The following is a 24,274-nucleotide window of genomic DNA, read 5'->3' on the forward strand; positions in this document are numbered from 1 at the left end:
GGTCGGAGGGCCTGTTCGCGGACCATAGAGTCGGGCGCCGGTCCCCGGAGACGTGGCGTTCGTGCGCCCGGGGCTGGGGCCTGCGCTCGGGGGTAGGGCGGGGCGGTGCGGCCCCTCGCTCTCTTGTAGTCTGGGTCGCGAGGTGAGATCTGGAGGGGGCATCCCCAACCCACTGCGGCCGCACGCCTCGGGGACTGGAGGGCAACGTGCCGGCCCCGGCCGGGAAGGGAGCAGCGCTGCCCCCTGCCCCGCCCGGGGTGTCCTTCCTCCCTCCCCGCGGCCTGCAGGCCCGGCGGCCGTCCGACTCTCTCCTCCAGGCTGGGTGCACACGCCCGCGCACAGGAAGCCTTTGTAGCTCACTCCCGACTGGAAGTGAACGCAGTCTCGAGTCTTTGACAGGCGATGGCATCGTGTTTGTTGGGAACCTGAAGCTGTTTCTGACACTAGCGGATACGGAGGGCGGTTTTTGGGAAGTGGTTAGGTGCTCAGGGCCAGCTGCCATATATCCTCTCTGACGCGCCTTAGAAAACCGGAGGGCCAGAGTGTGCATGGACTTCGAATACTACGTAAAACCAACGGAAAAGTCGACCATGTGCTTTTGTTAAACAACGCTGCCGGTCAAATGAGACACCAGTATGAAGGATGACTGGCCCTTTGCTTTGGGTTTTGTTCTGGGCCCACCGTCCCCTGGCCGTCCTCAGCCCTCAGGCAGTGACTTCGCCTGTGTTCGGGGTCTGCTTAAGAACACTCGTGTTCTTGGCAGGTAACTTTCTTAGAGCCCTGTTAAGAGAGGGTGTTACAGTCAGGATTCGTCGGAGGCAGCTGATTAACGGTCATGTGTGGGAGCAAACCTGGAATTATGTAAAAGGAGGCTTATAGCTGATCATTTTGAACACTCCATGAACTCCCACGCTCCACTCATTAAGTACGGTTAATGTTATAGGATGTTTGGAAGCAGTGTTCCGTTGAGAAGGTATGTGGTTTGCAGGGGCTTTTGTCAGGTGCCTTCCAGTTCTCTGGGTCTGAAACTGCAACCTTGCATAGGTTTCAGGCTTGGAGAAAGCCCAGCGTACCCCCTCAAGCCTTGAGGGGGAACATTTGAGAGCCAGTTGAGTAACCCCCAGCGAGGACCGAGCTTCCCTGCAGCTGTCGGTAGTTCAGCTGTGTACCGCGCACTGTTGGGGGCTCAACCCCTCTCTGATGCAGTTACCGCCACCTGCGAACACGTGCAGGGAGCATGAGAACATTCCTGAGACCACTGGGCCGCACTGCACAGCACCTCCGGGCCCCGCGGGACCCCGGCGCAGCGCCCTCTCCCGTGGGCCAAGCTACTTCTCAGCTGCCAGACGGGAGAACTTCTTCGTGAATAGTCAAGTGTTTTTTTCCTTTAGTTTTGCTGTTTGGGGCTTTCGATGGTCCTGCTCCAGCCTCATAACTCATTTCTTCAACAGTTCAATGCAGAAAACATTGATTGTGAACTGCTGTGTGCCATGTACTGTTGAGGAGTCTGGGGGGGCAAAGATAAAGAGGACGTAGACTTTTTCCCCTTGAGCAGTTTATGGTCTACTCTGGAGGATTTACTGGTAAAAGAATAACTTTTTTCAGTGGTCCAAGTGCAGTAGTGGAGATAGGGCTACATGTGGACAGAGGCAGGAGGAGGCAGGATTACCTGTTGGAAAGTCTTCACAAAGCATGTGTTTCTTTCCTTTTTATTATTTTTTTAATCTTTTTGTTTTTAGAGGGGAAGGGAAGGAGAGGGAGAGAAATGTCAATGTGTGGTTGTCTCTGGTGCGCCCCCTGCTGGGGACCTGGCCTGCAGCCCAGATATGTGCCCTGACTGGGAATAGAACCAGCAACCCTTTGGTTCACAGGCCCACACTCAATCCACTGAGCCGCACCAGGCAGAGGTAAAACGTGTTTCTTGAACTGGGGTTTAGAGGATGGATAAGAGCTTTTCCAAGTGGAGTTGGCAGGATGGGGAGTCCCAGGCAGGAAGACCAGATGATGCAAAGGGGCCGTGTGGCTGCTGAAGCTGGGTGTGTCTTGGCAAAAGCTGGAGACCTTGGTGCATTTCAACCCCTCAAAGGGTGGCAAGCTTGCTGAGAGCAGGTGGGGGAGGACGTGGTGCCCTTCAGTAAGACCTGCAGGGTTTCAGGTGATCACACTGCCCGCCAGGGTGACTCGTGTCCTTTAGTCCCAAGTGGATCAGTTGGATTCTCCATTAATGCTTCCCTGAACTGAAACGTATTCACTTATCAAAAGGGCTTGAGCAGAGAACACACTGTTTGAAGTACTGAGGGACAATTTTACAGGGTGGGGAAGAAGTAGGTTTACAGTTGTGAATTTGTGAAGCGTGGGGTTTATTCTTGTATTATCATTTATTGATTGTATTATTTTCCATATGAACAACTGGAAGCTTACTTTTGCCCCACCCTGTGTTTGGTATCACCCCTTCAGCACGCATGCCTCGCATGGGGCCAGTGACCGTACATAGGAAGGCTTTTCCCTTTTCTGTTAAGAAATAACCAAGCTCCTGGAAGAAACAGTATACAGCTGAGTTCTCAGTTGCTGAGTTAGGCAACAAAAAGTCCAAGATGCATGTTGTAACAGTTTTTAACCAAGTAGAAAAGCAGCTGAGAACATCAGTGTGTCGGAATGCCTTTTCCTTTAAATTATAGAAACACCACAGCATTCAACATTTGAAAACCAACATAAGAATTAAACTCTTCCTGTGTATATACACTTCAAAAATGGATCATACAAGTTGTTCTGAGCTAAGCGAAATTTTCTCTCCTTCTCGAATCAGGCGTCTTGGAAGTGACAGCCCTGGTGGGCTGCTATTGTACCAGTCACTCTGACGCTCCTTGGAGACCGTAAAGAGGAGCCAGACACTTTCCAGACACCGCGCGGTGTTAGTCCTCTCGATGCTTGCTGTTGATTTGGTAACAATACATTGACTGTGTTTACTCTCCCTTACTGCTTCTTACTGGCATTCACATGAATTTAAAAATTAAAGATTAGTTTTATTTCAAATCAAGTATGTATCTTCCTGTCATTTTTAAGAGGTCACATCTAGAGAGGCTTGTGAGGAAAAACAGTCTCCTTCCCGCAGTCATGTTTCTTGCCCTGCAGAGCACCCGTGTTCGCTCGTAGCTGACTCCCCTGGTCTTTGCTGCCCCCTCTGACCCCGTGTGTCCGTCTGACTTGCTCACTTATGGCTCGTCCCTCCTGTTTCGCACGTTCTCTCCACTCGACTCTGAGAGCAGATGTGAACCGAGTGTTCTTTCGCCTCTGCCTTTGCTGTGCAGACACGTACCTGGCTGCCCGGAGCAGGCGCATCTTTAATTTGGTCAGCTCAGTGTCCAGCACTTGGATTGGCCACACGGTGTCATTCATGGGTCGTTCGTCCTTTGCTGGATGAGTTTTTGTTTCCATGAAGCTCTTCTGAGTCTTGTTTGTTTGTATATTAATCACTAAAATTTGACGCCACATTCACCAATTTGTCTAAATCTTTTTAAGAAATTAACCTTTTTATCGAAAGGAATTCTGTGTATTGATCATCTCATCGTGAATAAACCTGTCCCAGGCCTCCAGCCTGCCGGAGTCTCCCTGAAGCTCTCACCGCCCCTTTTGTGTTGGGTCCCCAGTTTCCTGGAACCATGTTTTTCTTTCTTTATCTTGATGTTTCCCCCTCTCATTTTGATGGAGCAGTTCCTCAAGGTGTTGTCTCAGAAAAGATGCATGGGAGGGGAAGTTTTGAGACCCTGCGTGCTTGAAAGTTCTTCACTCCCCTTGTCACTGAATGAGAGTGTAGGCCCCGTTGTGCTTCTCGGTCCCCCACCTGCCAGTGTTAGTGCTGAAGCCTTTCTGTGTGACCGTTTCCTTTGTAGCTTCAAGGATTTTCTTTCTGTAAAATTGGAAATACTCAGTGTACTGATGTCCCTTGGAATTTGTTTTTATCTAATGTTTTGCCCACACTTGGGGTTATTTGGAAACTTGTTCTTCAAAGCTGGGCATTTTTCCTGATTTACTGCTTTGATTTTTTCCCATTCACTTTCTTGTTCTAGAGTGGAGCTCTTAGAGCACAGCCGGCAAACACAAGGCCCACGGGCCAAATCCGGCCCTCCACCTTGTTTAGTCCAGCCGGCACCTTGTTTTTCTTTTACCTGGCGGTGGCGCCGAGTTCCTTTCCCCTAGTTACGGAGTAGTGACATTTATACAGTCCTAAAATTACATTCGGCCCTTTGAAGGCAACCGCGAGGCTGATTAGCCCCCAAATGAAAATGAGTTTGACACCCCTGTCTTAGAGCTTCAGATTTTCTTAGGTGTTCCATTTTCTATTTGGGAGACATTCTCAACTTTAACTCTATTTCAAAGAGCTTTCTCTTGTTCTCTCCATTCCTATTTTGTAATCTCCTGTTTTTGTTTCACGGATCTGGCATCTCCTCTGAGGACATTAGCGAGTTTTAAAGTTTTCTTTTCCCTGAAGCCATTATTTCCTTCATACTGCTTTCTGTTTGTGTGGGGATTTTGCTTTTCACAACAGCCTTTTCTGGGCTGTGAGGTGACGTTCGCCTGCCTGCTCATTTGTCAGGGGGCCTCTGGCCGATGCCTGGGCTTGCACACTGTGCCTCGCTCTGGAAGCCCCTGGCAGGGCCGTTTTCTGAAAACCTCCTGTCAGCTTCTGTGGGTCTCTTCGGATTATCCAGAACATATTCAATACCTTCCAGCCTCTCGCTTGGCTGTCTGTGTGCAGGGGCAGTGGGAGGGAGAGGGCTACAATCTTAACAGTAACTCTGGAAGAACCTGCTTCCTCCGTCTTGAGGAAGGTTCCCACCCTCCACTCTTAACAGGTGTCCCAGTCCAGAGATTCTATTTCTCTTTTGAAACCAAGACAAACCACAGCCTTTGGCCAGGGCATGAGATACAAAACTGCCCTTTTTGAAAGCCTTTTCTTTTCTTTTCTTTTCTTTTTTTTTTTTTAGAGCATTTTGAAGATTTTATTTATTTATTTTTAGAGAGGGGCAGGGAAAGAGAACAAGAATGAGATACACTGATAGGTTGCCTCTTGCATGCCCCCAACTGGGGACCCAGCCTACAACCCAGGCGTGTGCCCTGACTGGGAATCGAACCAGCAACCTTTCAGTTCGCAGGCTGGCACTCAGACCACGGAACCACACTAGCCAGGGCTGATAGCCTTTTACCACTTTTGCCTGGGTGCCCTTTAGCAATGTTCTTTTTAGCTTACAACTTGAGTTTCACTGAAATTTGTAGTTTCTTCTGTTCTTTGTTTCTCTCGTTAGTAGTCCAGCTGTGGATTTGGCTTTGTCCTACTGTGCGCTGAAATGCCTTGGCAGAGAAATGGCAGAGGTTGTGATTAGGTTGGTCTTTAGAGTTAAGAGGGTCAAATGGCCAGTAAGCAAAGCAAGCTTTCAGTTTTCATTGATGATCAAAGAATTGACATTGAAATCACATTTCCCTGCAGATGGGGAAAAATAAACACGACCATTTTAGTTATGAAGAGTGAGGGTCAGGTGTACGTGGTGGTTGTGGAGCTTGTTGGGGGTCCATGTGCCTAGACACACGCCTCCCTCCTCATTCTGTGACTGCGTCTCTTAAGGCTTGATCCTGTGGAGCCATGGGCTCCCGCGGGCAGAAGATACTCTTTTCAGCGGTGTTTGTAATCACCGAAGAAAGGGTGGGGCAAGCACTATGGGGGGGGGGGTATTAAGTTGTGTTCATCCTCTTTAGGCGGTTGCTAAACGGTCAGTTTGTATGTAAAACTTGGGAAGACAGCATGATGGATTTTTAATGAAAATGAGTGTAGCAGGTGGTGAAACAGTACATTAATGTGATCCTGTTTTTACACAAACCATGTGTTAATATATCTAACAAAAACCTTAAATAAAACGGTAAGTTTGAAGATAGTTCTTGGGGAAGAATCACGAGGGATTGCCAGTTTTTACATTGTTTTGTTGTGTTTGTATTTTACAGTGTATTTATGCTAAAAATAACGTTCCTTGGGTGACCACTGCAGCAAGCTTGCTGTAGTGTCAATGAGTTAATGCAGTCAGCGTCAGTGCAGCCCCTCGGCCCTCCCCATCCTGACCCAGGCCCTGCTGTGGGTGAAGAGCCCTGTCAGAAGGCTTAGCTGTGCCTCAAACCCCACCACTGGGACAGCAGGCTGTACCCTGGGTGGGGAGAGGCAAGAAGGTGCTGGTGCAGGTGCCATTGGGCCATCGGTATGGATTCTTTCAAATGAGTGTTTTCTGAAAACTCTCTTAGGTTTGCCCTTTATCTGTATGTGTTGACGTCCTCAGGCAGTCCTGGTGGGGTAGCCTTGTGAGAGGGCAGCCTGTGTCTCAGGTGCAGACGCCAGGCGTGGGTGCTGTCTCCAGCCGGGACGGGGTCAGGTGCTCCCAGAGGTGGGGAAGGAGCGCTCCTCTGGACTGGGAGTCAGGAGCCCGGACTTCAGTTTGGACCGGTCTTCATCAGCCCTGGGATGCTGGGTGTTTCTTGGTCTGTAGGACTTGAGCTTCTTCCGTTTAAAGATTAGGAAGCTGAATTTTTGTGGTTCCCCCCCTCTGCTGCCCACCTTTGAAAGCTCTGAACCCTTGGTCAGCTCGGTTTGTCAGTGACCTGGTTTGGAAGGATGGCACGGGGAGCCGATGGTCGCACTCATAGCGCCCACTCTGTGATCCGTTTCACAGGTGCATGAGTGACACAGAGCTCTGCCTAGTAAAGCTCTTGTTCTTCGCTGCCCTTGTCGCATGCCAAGCATCGTGCCTTTGTTTACAGCAGTGGTTAGCCAGGCGACTTTGCCCCCAGAGAACATCTAGCAGTTGTGGGGAGCCTTTTGGTTGTCATGCCACAGCTGCGTTGCTGGCATCCACTGGGTAGAGTACAGAGGTGTGCAACATCCTAGGGGCCCAGGACAGCCCCACAACGAGGAACTGACTCATGCAGAAGGTCAGCAGCACTGACGGTGAGCAGCCCTGCTTTCCAGGGTCAGTCCTTGAAAGGGCTCTAGGATGTAGCCCTCGTGGGCCCTGTCTCTCAGTTGAGAGTAGACTGGTAGGTGAAGCTGCTTACAGGAGTGGCTGAAGCGGGACTGTGTCCCCTGCACTGTTGGAGTCCTCACGTCACAGATGCTGACAAGGAGGATGCCGATAGAAAATCCTCACTGAGCTGTTTGTCTTGTGTCCCTTGGAATTTTGAGTCTCTCATTGATTCAGTCATCAAGCAGGTATTTTTCACCAAGTACATATTCATCAGTAGGTCCAGGTAAGGAAGTGAAAAAATCAAAGCCCTGGTCCTAATGCATTTAGGGCTTATCTCCATGGTAACCTACAGGTGACTGCTGTCAGTCCATATGCAGCCGCTTTCAGGGGTCAACTTTCCACTCTAGGCTCTCCCTGGGCTAGTGTGTCCATCTTCCCGTTGCAGTAGCCCAGTTGCATCATCTCTGGCTATCTGAGCCAGGTCTCGTGAGGTAAATCCCCTCTTGGTCTCCCCTGCCCCTACCCCCCAGTCTGGGTCACAGGCTAAGTCATCACTTGACTTGGACCCTCATGGCACAGCAGGTAACCCGGTCTTGGAGGTGCCCTGTGCTTATTTTGAAGGGGTGAACTGACAGCATAGTGCTGATTGCTAGAAAGGGAACATTCTGAGCACTTGTCCTTTACTGACCTAGGGTAAATTACAATGGGCTGCTGCTTCCAGGGCCGCTTTCTAGGCGCTGAGGGAGATGCTGCATGTGAAAGGAAGCCTGTTCGAAGGCCAGGCCCCACGGCGTTGCTCGTGTGCTTCGGCTGCCACTGGGTCTGTGGGTCTCTGGGTCGGTGTCTCAGAGCAGCTGCCTCGGAAGGTTTGGATGCGGTTGGTCTGACCGGCTGCTGAGAGGCAGAGGTGTGCGTTGAACACGCGCCACTGCAGGAGAGCTGCTGCCGCTCAGGCCCCACGCCTACTCAGGGCACGCAGGTGCTCAGGCTGCGGTGCGTTTTTGTGGAAATCCTGTCACCGTTATCACTGTGATCCTTCTGTCTAACTGGCTAGCATCTTGTTTGGGGAATGTGAACTGGGGACCAATTTCTGAAGCAGAGCAGTAGTAGCAGTAGTTCTTGGCCTTGCTCTGCTGAGTGGGAGAGGACGCTGCCTAGTGTCCCCTCTGCTGAGCTCTCACATTGACCGACGATCTCTGGTGAATTGGACACATTCTCTTTCTGGCACTGAGGTCAATGACTGCACCTAAAGCTTCTAGACATGGCACAGGCTGAACCCATGCTACTCTGGGTTCTTTTCCAGAGGAGGAATAACACCAGCTTCTGCTGGCGTGTTCAGTGTGTGACGTTACTCTCCTGCAGAGACTGAGGGGCCCTTCTGAGAAGTTCGTTGTAGACTGCAAGCCTTATGCTCGGCCCCTGCATCACCTGGCCTGAGAGGCTGCGGTTTGGTGAATGGGGGCTGGGAAGCAGGGTGCTGGCAGGCAGAGTCTCTGTGATGCTGCCCAGGGCAGGCACAGGAAGGCCTGGTGGCCGAGCTCTCCCCGCACCCTGGTTCTCAGTCATCCAAACCTCTGGGGGTGTGGCTCCAGGGGAGGAAAAGCTATCTTCTTGCAGGTGCCTCAATGGCAACCACCTGCATGGCAACCGCTTCTCACCTATCAGGAGTGTTGCCCCCGGAGGCTCTGGAGAGCGCTGCTCTCCTACAGAGGTTGCCAAAACAGACGACCTTGAGGGACATGGCAAAGCTAGAGAAACTGCCCTCATCCCAAAAGGACCAGACACGTTGGAACAAATAGGCTGGAGGGAAAGAGGAGACAGTAGGAGTATAGAGTTAAGTAATTTTTGAAAGAGGGCCATGTATTTGGCATTTTTTGCTGTTTTTGACAGTGGGGTTGAGGTGAGTGACTAGCTGAGATGCTCCCTCCTCAATGTAAAATGTATGATTTTTCATTCTGTGCTGTGTAGGGTTGAACACTTTTTACCCTTTCTAAAACTTTTTCTTTAGAAATTAAAAGTGAAAGAGGGAAGGATGCCCTCCACAATCTTTTCTGCCTTTCTGTTGCACCAGCGTGACAGCTGGGCACGTGTCCCTGGAGAGTGTGCCTCTTCTTCACGGGGGAGGCAGCACCCTGGCTCCCATCCCTGTAGGGGTCTGCTGCCTGGGCCCCTGGCTGAGCAAAGTCAACTAACTATGTTGCATTATGCTAACAGGTTCTACTTTGTAATCAATGTAGGTGTTGCTTTTCACTTTGCTCTTGTGTAATTTGTTTCTAATTTTATTACTATTTAGCTCATTTGTAAATACCTTTCAAATGGAGTTACTGGATTATATTCACTGTTTTGACTTTAGTGGTTAGATGGCCCTGTAGCACTGGTTTAAATCCGTGTGTGAGATTAATTTGAAGAATACATTTGTTGTCTTTTGAGGCCAAGCTTCTGTTTTGCTACGTTGGCCTATGCTTGGAGCCAGCCTGCGAGCCCCTGAGACCAGAGCTCTGTTGCCTTGTGGCTGCTCGGTGAGGAGCTCTGCTGCCAGGCAGCCTGGGCACGGGGCCCCTTGGCTCTCAGGCAAAGCTCTGTGGTCTCCAAAACGTCCAGACAAGAGCCAGCTGCAGCCAGGGCAACCTGTGCAACTTGGTGCTGTTGGGTCCACCCTTCCTTAGCTTTCACAGGTGCTGGAGGTGACCACCATGTCCCCTTGAGGTAAGTGCAGCTCCCGTCTGCGAGGCTGGCTGGGCAGGCAGGGAAAGGCGGCTCTCCTTTGAGCTGCACTGGGGCCTCTGCTTTTGGAGCACTGTGGTATGTCAGCCTCCCGTTCTTGTTCTGGGTTGGTCGGGGCTTCCAGATGCTTAACTACCCAAGGTGCTGCTGAGCTGGAGAGCGTGTGCGGGCAGCTCTGGCCCTTGATTTCTTCCGAGAAGCCTTTTGGTTTCAGACTGCTGGTAGTTTCAGGACTAAACCTGCAAGCAGGAAATGGCTTGCGAAGGACTCTGTAGGTTCCCCCTGTCAGGGTGAGCAGGTGTGTGCTCTCAGCTGAGGCATGGCTTCCCTGAAGGCCACTTTAATTTCAGCCAGTTCAGAACTTCCTTGGGAGGCATTAGGCGGCATCTCACAAGAATGTTTTAATTCCAAAATGTTCTTTTGCTCATCTTCTCATCGCCTCACCCCAATTCCGCAGTGGTCGGCATGTGCGTGGGTGGGGGGTGGTTTCCTCTGTTAAGCCCTTGCCAGGTGGCATGGACACTTTCCTCCCCCAGCCCCCAGGTCACCCCCCCTGTCCTGGTACTCCTCTCCCCCCCTGCCCCCCCCCCAGTGTGGCACAGCTGGCTCCTGTGCTGGTGTCTGTGGGTGATCACAGTCAGCAGTGCTGGCGGCTGGCCCAGGCAGGTGGGCAGCTGTGCCCTCCCCTCCGAACATGGTGTCTGAGCTGCTGGGGTGGGGGGCACCGAGGGCCTCTGAGAGGTCTGGGTCCTGGGTGGAGCGAGGGGGGTCCCCATGTGCTGTCATTGGTGTCTAGGCTGTGCCATCAGCAGCTTCCTCAACACTTTCTTATGGCTTGAAGTTATGCTTTCCTGAACTTGGAACAAATGATGTGTAACAGACTTCGTTCTCATAACAGTATCTTGAAATTGAGGTAAAGCTTTGCTGTGCTTTGTAACATGTGGGCGAGGTGTGTGTTGGTCTTAACAGTTGCTCTCATGATGAAACATGTAATTAAACTGGGTTTTGAGTTGGAGTTTGAACGGTCAATGTCATTTGCCACCCCTCTCCTAGTTTGATGTGTTTCTTTGAAAATGAAGGCATTTCTTTTTCTTTCTTTCTTTCTTTTTTTAAAGATTTTATTTATTCATTTTCAGAGAAGGGGAAGAAAAGGAGAAAGAGAGGGAGAGAAATACCAATGTGTGGTTGCCTCTTGCACACCCCATACTGGGGACCTGGCCTGCAACCCAGGCATGTATCCTGACTGGGAATCGAACCAGCGACCCTTTGGTTCACAGTCCGTGCTCAATCTACTCAGCTACACCAGCCAGGGCAAGGTATTTATTTTTCTAATTACAAACGTAGTACTATCCACCATTAATTTAAAAAAAAAAAATCTATCTTATCCTTATGGAGGAGTCGTGAGTGTGGTACAAAACTCCTTCTGAACCCTGAGTAAGCTGGGAACACGAGCTGTCCTCACCCCTTGGCTCCATCAGTGTGTTTCCCACAAACGAGACACCATCTTCCTTCACCATATGCAACCGTCCACCCAGGAAGTTGACAGGGATGCCGTGCTGCCTTCAGACCCACTCACATCTCCCCAGAAGGGCCAGCTCAAAATCAGGCACTCTCTCGGCTTTCCTGACCTTGATGCTTGTATTGCTTTTATAGGCTGTCGTGTTGCAGGCCGTCCTTCAGTGTGGGTTTGGTGTTCCTTTTTTCATTATCATCATTAAACTTGGGGGTGGCATTGGTTAATGAGATTGTGTCGGTTTCAAGTGCACAACCCTATGATGCACCCTCTGTACATTGCATTGTGAGCCCAGGTGCTTTCTTTTGATTAGGTTCAGGTTCTACCTCTTTGGCTGGACCAGCACAGGAGGGGAGTGGGGTTCTTAGCTTTGCATTCTTTCTGGTGGCACGGGCTCTTGGTTTGTCCCCACGTCAGTGACGTTCGCTTTGACCACCTGATTAAGGTGGTTTTGGCCTTTGTAATGAGTATGCCCTGGCGAGGTCCTTGTGGAACTCAGTGTCTATTGCTGTCAGACGCCCAGTTTCTTCATTCATTCATCTCCATCTAGGCTGACAGGTTACCTTTTTGTTCAGTAGATATCACCCTTTATTATCATTATGTATTTTGCTGCTCGTATGTTCCCAGGCTGGACCAGTGGGAGCCCGTTAAGGCCACCTTGTGTCTCTCTGGTGCGCGCCCGTCTCCATATAGCCCTTGTTGCTTTCTGGTGCCTCCAGATCCTCTGGGCTCTTCATGTACTTTCCTGCCCCAGACCTGGGGTCAGCCTTCCTTCAAGGAAACACGGTTCCTTTTCATAGCAGGTGGTACTCAGACTTTCATAATATTCATGTCTATTTTTATATCTATATATTGAAAAACATGCCTTTATTCCAATACCTCCAATTTCAGTCTAACACCACAGAGTCTGCCCCAGTTTCTCCCTTTTCCTGCAGTGACAGTCTTAGATGCCGGTGATCCTCATATGTTTATTTGACGAGTCATCCTGTGTGTTGGTCTCATGCTGCCGTCCCCCCCTCCCCCAGATGCCTCTGCCCTCCCCATCTCTCTCAGCCATGCAGGCACCCTGTTGTGTGTGTGGAAGCTCGTGTGCTAGTTTTTAAAAAGCAAATCCTGTGCACCATCTTGCCCTCGCCACACACCTGTCACACAGTTTCAAAGTGACGCTGTGTGGTGACTCACTGACACATACCTGTGTGCTTCCTACTTCTTTGCCCGTGGACAGTGCTGGTGTGAGCCTTCCTGCACCACCATACCTGTGCCGCACACCTGCGCCTCTGCCGTCTGCAGAGCGCTTTGAGAGAGCAGCTCCTTCACAGTGTGGCAGATGTGTGTATGTGTGTGCGTACGTACGCCTGTCGCCGTGTATCTGTAAGTGCTCTCTGGTTTTCCTCAGCGGTCGGCGAGCCTGGTTTCCCTCCACATTTCCCAGACAGCGTCACTTTGTTCGTCTCCGTTATCTGAGGACGGGCTGAGGATGAGCTCGGGGCCTGTGTTCCAGTGTGCGTTCACTTTCTATGAACTGTGTGTTGACATGTCTTAGCCTGTTCAGATGGTTTCTACACAGAGAAAAACTATTTATATCCTGCCTTCTGTACTGGATAGTCTTTCCTATAGCAAAATTGTAAGCTTCGAGGGGTCACCTGAGTCAACCTCCTCCTCGACGGTGTCTGCAGCCTGTGTCGTCATTATGCTCTCCCCAGGTTGCAGGTTTTCCTCCTCAGTCTCCTCAAGGCGTAACTGTTTACCTCCACTGCTCTGATCTAGCTGAAATTTATTTTGGAGCGTGCTGTGAGGTGGGAATCACCCTTTATATTTTTTCAAAATGGATAGCAAGTTGGCCTAATTTTTTTTATTGCCTTGTCTGTCCTTCCTGCTAGTTTGAAATGGCATTTGTGTGAAAAGACAAACTCATAGATTCACATATGAGTTCTGTTTAAAACGATGCATTTGTTCTCTCACATCTCTGGAGGCTAGAAATTGGAAACCAGGCGAGGTCTTGCTCCATCTGGGGGCTCTAGGGCAGAAACGGTTCTTTGCCTCTCCCAGCGTCTGGAGGCCACCCCACAGTAGGCCACCCCACAGTCCTTGGCTTGTGGCTGCAAGGACTTGGCTTGTCGCTCCAGCCTGTCTCAGCCTTCACATGGCTCTTTCTTCTGCGTTGTGTTTCTCTGGGTCCTTTTGACACTTGCGATGGCAGGTAGGGCAGTCTCCTGGAGCTCCACAGTTTAATCACATCTGGAAGGACTGTTTTTTCCAAATAAGGTAACATTCACATTCCAGATAGTCAGGACTGGGTATCTTTGGGTGGCCATTATTCAGTCCACCGCAGATACTACTTGACCTTTCCTTGGGGAGACAGATGAACTTGGGAGAACAGACGTCTTTGTGGTAAGTCTCCTGGACTGTGACAGAATATCGCCACAGATGGGGCCATGTGCGCTTATGTGCGCACACTGTTTTCTCCTTCAGTTTTCTAGTTTTTCATTATAACAGAGGGGCCTTCTGGATGGGTGATCATCTGCAAACAGTGGCATTTGTCTCTTTGCTTATACATGTGTCTTCAGGTTACATGATTGCAGTCTTTGACAGTAGTAGATGTCTTTGCCATTTTGTTACTTATTTCAATAGGGTAACTCTAGATTTTAACTAAATACAATATATTTTACTTCCGGGCAATATTACTATTATAGCCATTTCTATCTATTCCTGACATTAAATTCCAGAAGAAGCAAGCGATATCTGCTGAATGTCATCAGTCTTTAGAGCGTTTTTTAATGGCCATTTGCCAGTCATGTATACATTATTATTTGTCCTCCTCTGGGCTATAAATGCGAGGTGTACACACTTGCTAATATTGAACCCTGCTGCATCCCTAGAGTAGACCCTGTTTAGTTGTGTCTTACTTTCTAAACTTAGTGTGGATTTACCAGGCTGGTGCTCTGCTTAAGATCTAGCATGTTTGTGAACTGCCCTGTGGTTAGTCGGCACTCTCGTCTCCGTGCGGGCGTGCTTGCTATGGGGAGGCAGGCAGTGTCCTGATCGTCCCTCTGGGAACACCCGTTCCTTTTCTTCTTTTCTCAAAGATTTGATTGGTTGATTGATTTATATATGTATGTATGTATGTATGTGTGTATGTATTTTTAGAGAGAGGGAAAGGGAGGGAGAAAGAGAGGGACAGAAACATCTATAGGTTGCCTCTCACACAAGCCCTGATGGGAAGTCGAACCCACACCTCAGGCCTGTGCCCTGACCTGGAATTGAACCGACAACATTTTGCTTTATGGGACAACACCTAACCCACTGAGCCACACCAGTGGCAGGGAGCCACCCTTTTCCACCATGTGCAAGCCATTTGTTTGAGTGAAGTGGCCCAGCCGCATGGGTAGACTCTGATTAGCCGTGTCTGTCATATTCCATCTTCTTGGCCCCTTGACGATAGTTATTGGCCCCTAATTGGCTCAGAACCCAATTAATGCCAGTGAGATGCAAAATAACTCACGGGGTCCCCCTGGGGCACAGAAGCTCTAACTTCCTCGGGCTCTACCTGGAGATAGAATTGCTGCCACTTGTCGCACTGCTCTTATTTCAGGACGGGGCGACGGTGACACTGTGTCGTTGTGAGCTCGGATTCTGTGTGCTCTTTCCTCCTCTTTGTCAGACTGGAAAGAGCCATTTGCTTCTTAACTGCTTTTTCAGAGAAACTGATTTTGGTTTTGACTGACCAACCCAGCTGTTTTTTTGTTTTAGTTTTGTATTTTACCAGTACTTTTATTTATTCCCTCTACTTTTAAAAAATTTTTTCTCTATCTTGACTTCAATGCTTAGGTCATTTATTTTCATTCTTTTTTCCCCCCAAAGATTTTGTTTATTTTTAGAGAGGGGAAGGGAGGGAGAAAGAGAGGGAGAGAAACATCAGTATGTGGTTGCCTCTCATGCACCGCCTACTGGGGGCCTGGCCCGCATCCCAGGCAAGTGCCCCAACAAGGAATCGAACCAGCGACCCTTTGGTTCACAGGCAGGCAACAAATCCACTGAGCCACACCAGCCAAGACCTGGCTGCGTTTCTTGACTGGTGAGTGGGTACAGTGTCAGCAAGCTGACTGTGTCCCTTACAAAGTTCTTTATCCACCACTAACCTAATGGGGTGAGCCACCTTGCTCAAGTATGCTGTTTCCTGTTACCACTGTAACAAGTGATCACACAGTGGCTGAAGTCCACCTCACTGGAGGCTCCAGGGGCTAATCCATTTCTTGCCCTTTCCAGCTTTTTGAAGCCTTTTGCCTTTCTTGTGGCCCCTCCCTCCATCTTTAAAGCATGTGATTTTAAGGACACTTGTGATTACATTTGGGTTGTGCCTGTGTAACTTGATTTGTCTGCAACATTCATGGGTTTCCAAACAAAGGACCTGGCTATCTGTGGGGGCCATGATTTAGGCAATTGCAACATAGAGATCTTTCTAATTGTATTTCTACATTTATTAATTGGCATTCTTATATGGTTTCACCATGTTTTATGTGCTTCTCTTTATTGCACTTCACAGATGTTGAGTGTTTTACAAATTGAAAGCAAGACTCTACCAGCAAAAAGATGACATCTTACCTTATTGCAGCACTTGCCTTATTGTGGTGGTTTGGACCCAAACCTGCTGTAGCTCTGGGGTGTGAGGAAGGCTTCCCTGACTGATTCAGTCACCCCGAGATACAGCTCCTACTGCAGCGAAAGGAGAAGTGGTGATGTCTTGATGTTTAGAATGCATTGGGACTAGCAACTTCCCAAGTGACAGTGCCTTTATGTGGCTTTCCCCCCAGTGTTATAAACTTGTGGACAAGTACAGAATTATTTCAACCCACTGAAGTCACTTTTCTGGTGCTCCTGCTGTTCCCCCAAGTTGGCCTCTGTGCTCTTTGGACATGGCCCCATTAGCCTGTGGCTGCCTCTTGGCTTTCTGCCACAGCAGGGTGTCCCATCTGGTCCACATTCTGCTCCAGACCTGGAATTCGCCACCCCCTACGCACCGGGTTCCGTGCTGTGGCGGTGGCGCGCGGACCCTGCAGCCTGTCTGCTGCCCGCCCTGCTGTGGCGCTTCTCTTAGCCGACAGGCCTGGGAACCCGTTGTGACGGCACGTTGTTCCAGTCCACGCAGAAATTTATGCGCTTTTCACATAAATGCGCGTCTTCACTGGATTACGCAGTTACCTTATTCTACAATACACAGTGTTTTTAGAATAAAATACTCCTGTTAAGACAGATCCCTCTTGCAGTATACTGTCAAACTACTGTGTTTTAAAGTTGCTTTTTCTCTGAGGGTTCTGCCACCAGCGTGACATTGTAAGCTTCATTTATATATATATATATATATTTTTTTTTTTGAGGGGGGAGTAAACTCTTGATTGAAGTGCAGTAAACATACAGTGAACTCTGCAGATCTGAGTCTGTGGCTCAGTGACTCTTCACTGACTCAACTCCCCCACATAACCAGCATCAAGACAGCGAGGAGGGCATGTGTTAGAGTTGGCGTCTGCTCTTCTCTGATTTGATGGTTCTCAAAGCAGAGCTGTCTCTCGTGGTGTGTTCAGAAGCCTTTGGCTTCCATCCCTGTCCCCCTCCCTTCTGTCCTCCTCCCATTGTCTCTTTCTGCAAGTGTAGACAGACACACAGACATGTGTTTCTGACTCTCACACTCCTTCCCCTCTCAGTCACCACATGCCCAGGGACCACGCATGGGCGTGTCTGGAGCACTTCCCACGTCTCTCCTGTCGCATGTCATTCCACTGTGGACACAGCATGATTATCCGTCAGTCGCTTTGGTGTGGAAGTTGTTTCAGATTCTGTTAGCTTTTTATTCTGCAGTTGGGTTGCCTTCTACAATCCGTTCTTCACAGAGCAGCCAGAGTGCATCCTCTGTGGGGCTTTTGAGTCTTCCTACAGTGGCCTCAATGGCTTTTCGCTGGTTGGTGCCGCTGTGCTGATCTGGACCCAGTGGAGCCCCAGACAGCCCATCTTTCTCTCCCACACCTCTTCGGTTGGTGCTGGTTTTCCGATGGTGGGGTTAACAGCTTGTTTGTGCCCTGATGGCTCTCTCCTTCCTGCTCCCGGTTGCTTGCACAGCACTGCGCCTGCTCAGGGGCCAAGCTTGCCAGTGTCTGCCCCAGGTCAGCAGAGGCCCCTGTGCTGTCTGCACGCTGCACTTGTGGGAGGGCGCCAGGTGTGGAGGTGGTTCTTCGGGGCACAGCTGTATCAGTAAGGGTTTCCAGAGTTTTTTAAATCCAAAACTGTGGTTCAAGCTCCAGAGTGACCTCAGAAAGATGGTGCTGGAAGAGATCATGGAGTCCTACCTCCTTGTCTGACAAATGAAGAGGAAACAGGCCAAGTGAAGGGCACACACTTCCAGTGACCACTGTGGCTCAACGCTCCAAAGGGGAGAGAATCCAGAGACTTGAGTTTTCTTGTCTGCTTTTTCCTTTGTAGAAAAGCGTTACATTTGTAGGACTGATTCTGATTTCTAAGTATTTCCACCCATGGCTTTAGCTAGCTTTGTATCCATAGCAAAGTTTTTATAAACATGAACTTAGCTCATTCTGGCTCATGGAACTTTTCTTTGTAAATTATAGGAAGAAAAATATCTTCAAGTATAAATTGTTGCCCTAGGTCAAACTTGGAATTAGGTTCCTATAGTTTAATGGGATTTGTAGTTGGAAGGTGGAAAGTGTATTTTCACTGTGGGATGGAGAGGGCTGTGGACTGGAGCCCTCTTCTCCAGCATCTCATTCCAGTCCTGGCCTCGCTGCCCTTCTCTTACCAGAAGCACCCATACATCAGCGCAGGGACTTGCTCTGGCCCCAGGCTATGGTGAGGAACCTGTGTGCTTAGGAGCTGCTCTGATGTCACCGTGGCTATCAGACATGGAGTGGCCCCAGTGTTCCACCAACATTTCCACCTGGGAGCACCGGGTTGGTTTCTTTCATGAAACAGTCAAAGAATTTTAGAGGTGGAGACCCTGGAAGTCACCTCAGCCAGACGGTTGCCCAGTATTTGCAAGGTGCAGGTCCAGTGAGGTGTGCTCGCTGCTGGGACCACGTCCTTGTTTGGAAGTGAGCCATGTCTGTGCAGCCCTGCGCTCTGCGTCCCTCCTTGTGTGTGTGCTGGCAGCCGGCAGCCTTGGCCCTGCTCTGCTGCTGTCCCGGTGCCTGCAGACAGCTAGTCTCTTCTCTGCAATCAGCAGCCCCCCACAAACAAATTAACAGCAAAGAATTCTTACTTCAGACTTCAAACAACTCTTGTGGCTGCCGTTCACTGATTAGTAGTAGCTGCAGAAGCCAGCGCCACTTACTACCTGTTTTCCTCTGGGGGAGGGGGGCAGCGTTGTATACCACAGAGCTCTCCCTCCTGCTCTCTCGAACACTTAGTGTATGTCTATCCATGATTTCTATACCTACATCTTTTCTATACCTACATGATTTCTATTTCTACATCTTTTTTTTTGGTAAGTGGTAGATGAAATAAACACTTTTTCCCTGTGCTCACCTCCCAGCTTCACAGTGTACAACTTTACAGGACAGCCGCTGTCTGCAGGTCTGGAAGTGAAGCCCCTCCTTACCCAGGCGCCGCAGCCGGTAGTCCTCAGTGCTTGGCTCTGCCCCACTGTGCAGCCTCCTAGAGATGTGGGTCCCTCCACAGATGCAGTTCTCTGAGACAGCTGGTCACACTTCAGGCTGACATGGACACTGGGTGTGTGTGGCCAAGGGCCACCAGTCATTTCACAGAGAGTCTATTTGAGGGCCTGCTGATCGGATTCCACAGTCTCTATTCTTCATGAACTCATACTGCGTCCTCTAGGACATTCAGCATCAGTTTCTTTTAAGTGGATCAAGAATTTAGATACTGACAAAGCATTTGGAATATGGGATTCCTTGAGATTTTTAAGATTTTTTAGAATCTAACTGTAATTTTTTAAAAAACAACCTACCCTTGCTGAGAAACTTCAGTGTGCTAAGTTCAGTATTCACAGAACTATTTCTTTTGCTTTCATTTTCTCCTTTGGTATTATTTTAAAATTATGTAATTACATTAGCAAGCAGAGCTGGCATGCGCAGGTTTGGAGCGAGCACCCACCATTGTGGGGGGAGCTGGGTTCAGGCCTCCACAGGGCATGCGGAGTGCAGGGTGGTGTCTGTTGTTGTCTGTGCTGGGAGAGGGAAGGCGTGGTCCTTGGGCAGGTCGCGTGGAGGCCACTTGGGGGACTTGGTACTCCACCAGCGTGCATCTGCTCAGCACGTTTCTCTCTGGATGCATTCCTGAGTGTCTGTGGGAGCAGTGCGTAGAAGCAGGACTCGCTGGCTCAAAGGACGTTTGTATTCTAAATTACAACTTGTAATCAAACTGCTTTCCAAAGAGACCCATCAGTGATTATTTCTCCGGCCACAGGAGCCTTCCCGCACCTTTTCTGACCGTTGTCAAACTTTGTTTTTGCCAGACCGAGAGGTGGAATGTAGAATCTCATGCTACCGTCAACCTGGGTTTTCTTTTGCACAAATTAAACAAACATTTCTTGCATTTCTGTGAAAGATGTTTGTATCTTTTGCCTCCGCCTTGTTCCTGCCCCTCTCCCTTTTTAAATCCTCACTGGAGGATATTGAATTTTTACTGAAATTCAATAAAATTGAATTTTGAATTTTTTTGAATTTATTGATTTTTTTTTTTTTTAAGAGAGGAAGAAGGAGAGAGAAACATCAGTTGGTTGGCTCCATAGGCACCCTGACTGGGGATTGAACCAGCAACCTTTTGATGTGATACTCGAACCAACTGAGCCACCCAGCCAGAGCCACCTGCTCCCCCTTCCGCTGGTCCCCCCCCCCCAACCTTTTAAAATGGATTGTGAGAGTCCTTGGGAGAAACACTGTAAACTAAACTTGGTCACTTCTTTCCCAGAAGTCTTTGAGACAGTACCCTGCGCCGCATACCCCTCAGTGTTTGTGGTAAAGGAGATATTTTTATGACCGAGACAAATATCTATTTAGTATTTTCCCCTAATCTAAATTTATTCATTTTAATTAAGAGAATTATAATAAATGATTTGAGTTTTTTTCTCTAAGATTGCTATATGAAGTTTGTTAATGAAAGCCTTTTGTCAGATAACATTTCTGCTTTGGTTTGGGAAGCCAACTCTATAGCACTACTGTTCAAATAAGAACAGTATTATACAGTACTGTGTTATTAAGAACAGTACTGTGTAGAGTGGTATAATTTAAAATTTTCTAATACATACCTTAAAAATATAAAAAGAAACAAACAGGTGAAGTTGAATAATACATTCTGTTTAACCCAATCCAAAATACGATGACTTCACGGTGCGATCAATAGAAAATCAATGAGATGGTTTACATTGAGTGTTTTGGGTCTGAGTCCTCACAGTCCAGCGTGTGTCTTGGACCTGCAGCATCTCCCGGTGCGCACCGGAGAGCGGCCCTGGAGAGCGGCGCTCCCTGCATTGCTGTGGGGTGTGCGAGCTCACTCTTTTGACCCTGACGTTTGTGCAGTCTGCTCTTTAAAGATGTCCTAAGTCGTGTTACCTGACACATGTTTTTGAATTGGGCTTTAAATAATAATCTCTACTTGTCTGTATAACGATATGCTGATTATTTCAATATTCTATAAGTTGACGTAGTAGAGTACTTCATTAAATGTATTCATTCATTAGGATTAAACACTAATATCCCCAGTAAGATACCTGCTTTAGAGCAGATGCTTTTAATTGATTTTTTTTTTAAATCTTCACCTGAGGATATGTTGTTTTATTTAATCGATTTGAGAGAGAGAGAGAGGAAGAGATGGAAACATTGATGTGAGAGAGAAACAGTAGCTTGCCCGCGATACATGCCCCAACCAGGGCTTGAACCTGCAACCTAGGTATTCCCATTTGGAAATGGAGCCCACGACCTTTTCGTTTACAGGGCTATGCTCCAACCAGCTGAGCCACATACCTGCTGGGATGCCATCCTTTTTATTTTTTTTAATTTTGGGCTTGTAGCCTCTGAAATGTGGGTAGGTCTGTAGGTGTCTTTCACAGCCTAGTATGCGAGTTAGTCTCTCCTGAGTGGGGTGGCTTTGTCTCATTAATTTCTAGGGTTGACCCCGGGGTTCTTGGACAGACACCCTGAGCCTCTCCTGCCAGGTCTGTGGTGGTTGGTGCTCAGAGGGGCCCCGCCTCCTGCTGCAGGCTGGTGCTCCGGGCTTTTCCTCTTTCTAGCGCCTGCCCTTGGTGGGGAGCCTTAGTTCTTTTGGGGATTGTGGCATTAAGTAGGGGTAGGGCGGTGGCCTACCCTAACCTTTTACTTTGAGTAGGCTCAAAGCTTCCCCCCCACCCCCCGTCCATCCCCTTGAGGGCTGAAAACCCAAATGTCCTAGACCAATGTGCACCTTTAGAGGCGGCTGTAAGTGGTCGCTCATTATCTGGTGTGAGTGTTGCTGGACTCAAGACACCCAGGATTCACCTCTACAAACTTATTTCACTGCACTAACCCTTGCTGGGAAGACAAGCTGGTCACAATTACCAGCACGGAAGCACCAACGTAACATTGGATTTTATAATATTTTTTGTTAATTATAGGTTTTTAACCAACTCTTTTAAGGCCTCCTGTGCACTAAGTACTGTGCAAGCTTTGCCTGTGGCAGCTTCCTGGCGTAATTGAAGTTCTCTGACAGCAGACCTGCCGGCTCTTCCTGAATCCTGGCCTTCTTTCTCCCTTTTCATCGTCCACCCCAGTGCTGAGCCCTCAGAAGCAAACAGCACAACACTCGTCTGAGCTGCTGGTTGGGGAACCCCTGTGGGAAGACTACCTACGAATAGCAGTAATAGAGCAGGGAGGGGTACTGAGGAGGTCCTTGGAGCTTAAAAAGGCTCTTCCGAGTTGAAGGAAATGCCCCTTGCCCAGGTACCTTCCTAGTGACCCGGGGCACTACTCTGGTGACAATGTCCTTGACAGTGAGTTGAGGATGTTTCTCTGCCCTCTGTGGTTTCTCTCCCACAGTGATGTCACGAGTGGCCATGGGCTTCGGCTTGCACAGACATTTGCCTTCTGAACACCCCACGTGGCCATCCAGTGGACATCTCACATGTCACAGCCCCAGCCTGAAGTCCTGGCTCTCTTGCATCACACTCACCTTCTCCCGCATGCCTTCTCTGAGCGCTACCTTCCACATCTGGCCACTGAGTTCGTTGCCATTGCCAAACACAAGGGACAGCCATCGTCTTTAGACTGGGACAGTGGCCGCCACATCTGGCTGTGCTCTCTGCTGCTGGAAGCACTGCACCAGCTTCCCTCATGCTGAGCAGCCCCTGTGGTCACTGCAGCCTGCACTGACCCAGCTCAGGGATGGGTGGCCTGACCCTTCTGTTGCCACGGTACCCACACCTAGGCCCCTGCCCCTCACCCCACCTTGGGAAGGCCCAGTGCTCTGGCGCCTGCTATGCACAGGCACTCTTCATGCGGGGCTCTGCGCCTGCGCCCCTTTGTCCCAGGCACAGGCTGGTTTCTGCGCATTCCTCTGCTGGACTTGTACTCTTGACAAGAGGAGACGGCCGCCATTGCCTGTTACACAACGGATGCAGGCCTGGCTTCTCATCCTCAGCCTTGGGGTAATAACCCCTGCGGGCAGGGCCGGGGTGGCGATGGGAGGTGCCCCTTTCTTCTGTCCCACTGGGGAGAGAGCGCTCCCTAAAGGGCAGGCTCCACTTTGGTAGGGGGTTAACCTGGTAGCCCAGGAATAGAGTGGGGACACTGCCTATTTGTGAAGGACACAAGGGACGGAACCCTGCGCAAGTGAGGGAATGAGAATCTGTGCCCCAAACTTGGGAGGCCTGCCTTATGTCCCAGAGGAGTGTTGGGCTAAAGCCCGCTGGTGATCGGCTCCTGAAGGTGGGGACTGGTTGGGCAGCCCTTCACTTTGGGCTTTGGGGTGGGAGGCTGAGCCGCGGCCCTTCCGGCCGTCTCTGGGCGGCTCTTAGGTCCCCGCAGGCCAGAGCGGGCACGACTCCGGGCCGACCTGTGCGCGATGGGGGCGGGGCCGGCGCTGGGCGGGGCGGGCGCCGGGGTCTGACGTGTCTCTGCGGGATTGGAGCCGCCGCCCTATATACTCACAGGGGCCCGGCGGCCGGCCTCGGAGCGAGTGGAGCAGAGCTCGGGCGTCCTCGGAGCCAGCGGGCGGCGAGCGCACCGCGCAGTCAGTGGGTGAGCAAGCGGCAGAGGGCGGCAGGGCCGGGACGCAGGCCCAGAGCAGCCGGCCGCCGGCTGTGCAGGGCAGTCGGGGCACCGGGGGCGGGGCTGGCGGGCGGCAGTGGGGCTGCCGACGTGGAGTGCATGGCAGGCGGGGGAGGGGCCGGGGGTGCCTTTGGTCCCGCCACCTCCCCCCGACCGGCTGCCTGATCAGCCGGCTCCGGGCTCCCCCTCCTCCCTGGCCGGGCCAGGCGGGTTGGGGGGGGCGGGTAGCTACGTGTCACCACTGCGCATGGGCCACAGCGCTGGCAGGGAAAGAGTAAGAAACTTTCCTGAGTCCGGAGTCCTGCGGCCCGTGCCCTCTCAGAGGCGACAGCGCCCTCCACCTCCGACGGGTCTGCCACCCCCAAAAGGGGTCACTCTCCCTCTGCACTACTACTCCCCAGAGTCAAGAAGGTGCGGCTGACCTGGGACCAGGTCGGTGACGTGGGCGTCTAGGCTGTGTCCCCCACCCCCAGGAGGAGTGCTCCTCCCCTGGAGGGGGGATGGTTCACAGAGGTCTGCCCTGCAGGGGGCCCGGGGACCCCGGCACGGGCCTAGCCATCCAGCCGCACCTCCACCTGCCATCCCTCCTGCATGGTCGTGGTCGGGGCTGGGCCTTCGCCCTCCTCGGGCCTGTGGGCAACTTGGAGGTGCCCCGGAGTCCCAGACGAAAGATACATGACGGAAAAATACCGAATTTGGTTGGAAGGCAGGGAGGCCGGGAGCGCTCCTGCCCCTTTAAGCCTGTCCCCGCCTGCGGGCTCGCGTGGCCTGTGGGA

The 24,274-nt window shown here is 50.4% G+C and overlaps 2 protein-coding genes across 4 annotated transcripts in view; both read left to right on the forward strand.

Moving 5' to 3' along the window:
• The window catches only part of LOC128780320 (sushi, nidogen and EGF-like domain-containing protein 1), a 40,773-nt gene extending 16,822 nt beyond the window's left edge, over nt 1-23,951 (forward strand). Inside the window, exons 8-9 of the mRNA XM_053919419.1 lie at nt 23,381-23,468; nt 23,900-23,951. Of these exons, the coding sequence (XP_053775394.1) occupies nt 23,381-23,468; nt 23,900-23,951 (140 nt within the window). The remainder of the gene's footprint in view (nt 1-23,380; nt 23,469-23,899) is intronic.
• Nucleotides 9,614-24,274, forward strand: part of HDLBP (high density lipoprotein binding protein) — a 50,669-nt gene continuing 36,008 nt past the window's right edge. Inside the window, exons 1-2 of one of the 3 annotated variants that reach the window (XM_071220761.1) lie at nt 9,614-9,707; nt 10,862-11,041. The gene's annotated coding sequence lies outside the window, so the exon portion shown is untranslated. Of the gene's footprint in view, nt 9,708-10,861; nt 11,042-23,333; nt 23,469-24,274 lie in introns of those variants that run through there. The other 2 variants (XM_071220762.1, XM_053919323.2) reach the window with 2 other exon arrangements.

Source organism: Desmodus rotundus, chromosome 2 (genome assembly GCF_022682495.2).
Source record: "Desmodus rotundus isolate HL8 chromosome 2, HLdesRot8A.1, whole genome shotgun sequence".
Classification (NCBI taxonomy): domain Eukaryota; kingdom Metazoa; phylum Chordata; class Mammalia; order Chiroptera; family Phyllostomidae; genus Desmodus; species Desmodus rotundus.